Source organism: Mus caroli, chromosome 11 (assembly GCF_900094665.2).
Source record: "Mus caroli chromosome 11, CAROLI_EIJ_v1.1, whole genome shotgun sequence".
Classification (NCBI taxonomy): domain Eukaryota; kingdom Metazoa; phylum Chordata; class Mammalia; order Rodentia; family Muridae; genus Mus; species Mus caroli.
In genome coordinates this window covers 63,732,403-63,738,999 of record NC_034580.1, presented here as the reverse complement: position 1 = coordinate 63,738,999, position 6,597 = coordinate 63,732,403, and the positions used below count along the sequence as shown (strand labels likewise).

Below are 6,597 nucleotides of genomic sequence, written 5' to 3'. Positions count from 1 at the left end.
ATAGAGACGAAGGCTTTACTATCAGAAGACAGAGCAATATAAATAAATTTACCAGCTTAATAAAGAAAGGAGCTGCTGGAGAGATGGCTCGGCTGTTAAGAGGTCCAGAGGTCCATGCTCTTCCAGAGGTCCTGAATTCAATTCCCAGCAATCACATGATGGCTCACAACCGTCTGTTATGAGATTTGATGCTCTCTTCTGGTGTGTCTGAAGAGAACAACACTGTACTCACATAAAATAAAATAAATCATGAATAAATAAAAGGAACCTAAATTTCATTTCCAAAATCTATTTAAACATTATCTCTTGTTTCTTGTCTGTTGCAGGTCTTAGGCTGGCTGTACTGTATTACATAGGGTCTTTAAAAAGGCTGTTTTGTGAAGGGGGCAGTGGTTGCCCAGGCCTGTAATCCCAGTCTTGAGTCTCAGTGAGTTGGAGGCCATCCTGGTCTACAGAGCTAGTTCTAGGGCAGCCAAAACTACACAAAGAATTTTCTTTCTTTTGTTTGTGTTTGTTTTGTTTTAAAAAGGGCTTGGAGTACTTTCTCTAGACTTTACATTAGTCTGAGAATCTCAGACTGTTACATTCTATCAAGGTCAAGGTAACAGAATTTCTAAATTAAATGACCTTGGAAAACTAATTTATCTTGCATAAACAAAGAAGGCAGAAGGGAGAAAAATACAAAGAGCCAAAACAGTTTTACACGTTAACTTTTTAAATGTAATTCAGGCTGGTGTACTGGATGGTTTTGTGTGTCAACTTGACAACAAATTAAGAGTCATCAGAGAGGAAGGAGTCTCAATTGAGGAAATGCCTCCAGCAGTAAGGCACTTTCAGTGATCAATAAAATAACATTTTCTCAAGTGATATTTCAAATTCAAGGCGTCTTCTCTTTTTGAATTTTGTTTTGTCTTTTTGACAGAGGGTTTCTCTGTACATCCTTGGCTGGCCTCGAACTTGCTATGTGGACCAGACTAGTCTAGAATTCAAACATACGCCTGTCTGCTCTGGCCTCCCAGTGCTGGGATTACAGGTTTGGACTTCAAAAAGAAATTCAGGTTTGTCACTCAAACAGCCCCAACCCACCACGGGGAGCCTGGTCACCGCCCACAGCAAGGGGCGTGGTCGCCCCGACTGGCGCGAATCTCCTCTCCGGCGGCGACGCTCTCTGATGACGTAGACGTAAACGAGCGCGCCAAGGACTCGCGGGTCTCTGGCGCAAACTGGCGGGCTTCACGTGAGTACAACCTGCGTGTCCTTCCCTGAGTTCGCTTCCTGATGCGGTTCCATTGCTCACACATTCAAACCGAATCCAGGCCGCGTCGTTTTCCCCATTAGGGCGGGTTGGGTCCATCTGGAGCCACATGCCTTGGGTAGAGCATCTGCCTGTTGGATCGCGTGTTCTGCAGGCACTCGGTGTAGGTGGACGACCAGACTGAAATAGCCTCATCTCATGGTCTCCTTCATCCATCCATCCATTCATCCATCCAACCATTCATTCATTCATCACAAAAATGTGAAGACCACCTGCTTTGTATCAGGCACCATACTAGCCGTTGGGAATACAGCCCCGAAATAAAACCCTGTTCCGATATTTCTGAAACTTACATTTCGCTGGGAATGATAGACGAAATAACTGCAGAGGGCTGCAGATGTAGCTCAGGGTCCTGGGTTCGAGTCTTTTTTTTTTTTTTTTTTTTTTTTTTTTTGGTTTTTCGAGACAGGGTTTCTCTGTGTAGCCTTGGTTGTCCTGGCACTCACTTTGTAGACCAGGCTGGCCTCGAACTCAGAAATCCGCCTGCCTCTGCCTCCCAAGTGCTGGGATTAAAGGCGTGCGTCACCACGCCGGGCAGGTTCGAGTCTTATAACCTCATACATCAGGTGTTGTGAAGAAAACCAGAAATTACAGCACTCGAGGTTTTGGGAGTAGAAGGACTAGAAATTCAAGGTCATCCTCAGTTATATAGCCATTTAGAGGTCAGCCTGAGCTAAATGAGACCCCTAAATGGGTGTTTCTCTGTGTAACCCTGGATGTCCTGGAACTACTGTTGACCAGGGTGGCTTTTAACTCAGAGAGATTCACCTGCCTCTGCCTCCTGGGATTAAAGGCATGTGCCACCTTTGCTTCTTTTTTTTTTTAAGGAAGACTGTATGGAGGCAGGGGAACTGAGGTGTGATGGGAATAAAGGGTCTGTTCATTTAACAACACGTTTGGTTGGTTGGTTGATTTGGTTTTTTTTTAAATGGTCTCATTATACAGCCCTGATTGACTTGCAACTCTGTAAATCCTGAAACCCTGAGATTGACCATCCTTTGCTGGGATTCAGAGCCTGTACCACCATGCCTAGCAAAGGCAAGTGTTTATTCATTAAGCCACCTAACCAGTGTAGAAGTCATGATCTTTACACTGTCTGTGGCAAATAGGATGTGGTTGTGCAGTAATGGAATCAGACCATTGAAGAATTCGGTGCAATTGGGTGTGGTGATGCATGCCCTAAGTAAGCTCCACATTAGAAGGCAGTGGCAAGAAGACTGATTTCCAAACCAGCCTGGGCTATATGATAACCTGAGAAAACAATACACTGATCAGTCCAAATGAATGATAATGGTGCCGTGGACTCGGGAGGTGATAGACCTGAAAAGGCAAGAGATTTAACGTATGTGTGCAAGTAGAGTTGTTATATGGAGAGATTGAGGGAAAAGAGTAGCTAAGGTTGGCTTCAGTCTTACTTTTTCTAGTTCTGTGGATTGAACTTCAGGCCTTGCACGTGCTAGGCAAGTGCTTTGTCACTGAATCCTATGCCTGTGCAAACAGTTGCAACTGTTTGGATGGAGTAGTGTTCCCTATAATTGAGAAGAGCAGAGGCATAGCAAATCTGCCTGACTGGGGGCACCAGCCATACTACAGTTACTGCCTACCTTCCAGCTCTCTTCCCATGAACTCTGAACTATTCTTCTCGAAAGAACAAAAAAGGGAAGAAGGAAGAGAAGTCTCTCAATAAGTCTAGGCTGGGGGGCGGGGGGGGGGGCTAGAGAGATGGCTCAGTGGTTAAGAGCACTGACTGCTCTTCCAGAGGTCCTGAGTTCAATTCCCAGCAACCACATGGTGGCTCACAGCCATCTGTAATGAGATCAGATACCTTCTTACCTTCTTCTGGGGTGTCTGAAGACAGCTACAGTGTACTCACATAAAAATAAATACATCTTTAAAAAAATAATAAGTCTAGGCTGGTCTCAAACTCACTGTGTAGCTGGGAATGGCATTGAGCTTAGGATCCCCCTGCCTCCACATTCCATGTTCTGGGATTACAGACATATGTGCCACTTTGCCCAGTTTATATGGTCCTGGGAATCAAACCAGCCGGGGGCTTCATGGATACTGGACAAATATTTTGAGTTAAATATTCAGCCCTTGTTGGCTATATTTATGACACCCTTATATGTAGATGGGATGGTATTTAAATATACCAACCTGGAGTTTTAGAGATTCACTGTTGGGAAAAGTTATAGAATATTTTGGCAAACATTAGTTTGAATGCTATCAAATTATTTTAAATTAACATGAATGTGGCAATTTCATTGGTTGGTTTTACTACATAGTCTTTAAAGCCCAGGACTAGCTGAAACCACTTACCACAAAGGGAGAGAAATAAGGACAGAACCCTGGACACCTAACAGTTAGAAGCTGAGTAAGAGAAAAGGAGTCAGCTCGGATGACTCGGGATCAGCCAGGGAAAGACCTTCAGGAGGATAATGGTGTGCTTAGAGCCACGAGAGTAGGGTGAAGACATAGAAAATGAATTGAATCTCGTGCTGCTGAGAGGGCTTGTAAGAACAGTTAAGTAGCCTCTGGATTGACAGCTGCACAATACTGGTCTTGGATGGGATACTAAAAGAATTCAGTTTTGTTTTAAAAGTTTTTTATCAGGCCCATCACCTTAGCACACTATGTATTTGCCTGTATCTGAGCTTCCCAAACACTTGAAGACAGAGAACAATCTGTGAAAGTTAGCTTTCTTCTTCCATTAAGTGGGTTCTGGGAATCAAACTCAGATCATTAAGTTTGGTGGCAAGTGTCTACCTGCTGAGCCATCCCACTGGCCTGTGGAGTAGTGTGTGTGTGTGTGTGTGTGTGTGTGTGTGTGTGTGTGTGTGTGTACATACTGTGTAGCCTTGGCTGGCCTGGAGCTCACTGAATTGACCAGGCTTGCCTTGAATTCACAGAGATCCTCCTGCCTCTGCCTCTGCCTCCAGAGTGCTGGGATTAAAAGGGTGTGCCAGCCAGCATGCCCAGCAGCATTCGGTTTTGAATGAGTCGAGTTTGCATCATACAAGAGGAAAAGTGAAGAAGTAAGATTTCTTTCCCTTCTGCCTCCCCTGGAAGAGGCAGTGGACATCTGTGAGCCCGCATGTGGGCTGATAGTTGAACGAATGGTGCAGATTAGAAGCCCTGAGCTCTGAGGGAGCTCTCTAGAAGGGAGGTGTCCTGAGCACTGGGCAGAGAGAACATCCCAGAGTTTGGTGAGCAAAGGCATGTTCCTGCTGTGAAACAAGGGGTCAGAAATCGGGACGGTGGGTGTGGTGGCGCACGCCTTTAATCCCAGCATTTGGGAGGCAGAGGCAGGTGGATTTATGAGTTCGAGGCCAGCCTGGTCTACAGAGTGAGTTCCAGGACAGCCAGGGCTACACAGAGAAACCCTGTCTCAAAAAAAAAAAAAAAAAAACAAAAACAAACAAACAAAAAAAAAGAAATCGGGATGGATTCTATCAGGTTTTCCATATTTTGAAAGCAGTGATGCCGTCTGTTACTCGCTGTCAGCAGCCAGGTCTAGTCCATTCTCATCCTCCAGGTGCCTCAGACAACTGTTGTGACAAAGTCCCACTCATTAACAACAGGACTTCTCAGTTCTAGAGGTTGGATGGTTGAGGTCAGAGGGCCACCATGGTCACGTTGGTGTCCAAGCGTCCATCCAAAGCAACCCAAGCAGCCACAAGAGTCCAACAGAGCAAGATCTTATCTGAGGGGACCAGTCAGGGACAACAGCGCAGACTCCAGAGCAATGTCTTTAAACATTCATCTTAGAAAGTATTTAAGCAGATGACAAATTTTTATTACACTCAGCCACTACTGATCTATCACGGCTGATGTGACCCCGAACCAGAATTGCAGAGTTTTTAAATCTGAAATCTACAAATATCTATGCCAAGTTATCCCACCAGTCAGGATTTAGGAACATGTGTTTATGGTACACTTATCCTGTTCTCATTGGTTGGGTTATTCAACTGTGGCAGGATGATGTGCCTAGCATTTATGTTTCAACTTGCCAACTAAGATGTCAGTTACCCAGGGAGGTATTGAGAACTTATTTTGACCCCTATTCAAAATGGAAGCTTTATTCAAAATGATTCCAGTTCGGTTCCTTCTTACAGTCCTTTTCAGATTTCACGCTGCTGACCTTGTACCTGTGCATGGTAGAAGAGATCTAACTCTCCAGCTTCTTAGGATACTAATCCCATTCATGAGGGTATCGATCGCCCTCATCACCCTGATACTCCTAAAGACCCCTGTTCGAACATTGTCATATTGGTAACTAGGGCTTCAACACATGAATGTAGGCAGGGGATGAAAAATGTTCGGTTCATGACAGATGACATTTATCCTAGGAAGTTCTTCCTATCAGGTTGGTGTTTCTGTCCCTTAGTGTTAGCCACACTGAGCTGAAATTGTCTGATCTCTTTGTTCATGGTAGCATTCTTAAGACCTTGCCTGGGGCCAAAGGAAGTGCCTTTACGCCTCCCTCCCACACCATGAGTGAGAGAGAGAGAGAGAGAGAGAGAGAGAGAGAGAGAGAGAGAGAGTGAGTGTTCGTTCATGCCTGGAGGTTGTGTGTGCCCAGTGCTAAGAACATGTTGTACTGCTGATTCATTTCATCCCAGTCTGAAAAGCCTCCATTTTGCAGGCTTAGTTAAGAATCACTGACTGTTTTCCTGAATCCCTCTGTAATACCTCCCTTCTGTATCTCCAGTGTCTGGGCTGTATGTGAAACTTAAAATCAACTAAGGCTATTTATTTATTTATTTATTTAGGAGCCAAATTCTTTTCTAAAAGGTCATCTGCAGAAATGGCCCCTGTCCTTCACTTTTATGTCCGCCCCTCTGGCCATGAGGGGGCAGCATCTGGACGTGTTTTTCGGAGACTAAAAGAGAAACTGCCAACACTTCAGAGTGTGGAGACTGAGCTGTGCTACAATGTACACTGGGCAGGTGAGGCCAGATGCTGGGTTTAAATTTTGTTGTTTTTTGGTGGGTTGTCTGACTCTGAGTATCACGTAGCCCAGAGTGGTCTGGAATTCTGTGACAGGGATGGCCTTGAACTCTTGATTCTGCTGCCTTTGCCCCGAGTGCTAGACTTCCTCTGGTGTATTATCACATCCAGTGTCAGGCATGGGTTTTTTGTTTTTGATTTACTTCTTTATTACATTTTGTTTCTGTTTTATTTTTTTTTTATTTTTATTTTTTTTACATTTATTTATTTATTATATGTAAGTACACTGTAGCTGTCTTCAGACACACCAGAAGAGGGCATCAGATCTCATT

The 6,597-nt window shown here is 44.5% G+C and overlaps 1 protein-coding gene across 5 annotated transcripts in view; it reads left to right on the top strand.

Annotated features, from left to right (window-relative positions):
* Positions 1 to 613: 613 nt before the first annotated feature.
* The window catches only part of Pfas (phosphoribosylformylglycinamidine synthase), a 23,392-nt gene continuing 17,408 nt past the window's right edge, over positions 614 to 6,597 (top strand). The window contains exons 1-3 of one of the 5 annotated variants that reach the window (XM_029484052.1): positions 614 to 1,237; positions 2,261 to 2,353; positions 6,088 to 6,264. In XM_029484052.1, coding sequence (XP_029339912.1) covers positions 2,341 to 2,353; positions 6,088 to 6,264 — 190 coding nt within the window. In that variant the 5' untranslated portion in view covers positions 614 to 1,237; positions 2,261 to 2,340. Of the gene's footprint in view, positions 1,238 to 2,260; positions 2,354 to 4,331; positions 4,351 to 6,087; positions 6,265 to 6,597 lie in introns of those variants that run through there. The other 4 variants (XM_029484053.1, XM_021178245.2, XM_021178247.2 and 1 more) reach the window with 4 other exon arrangements.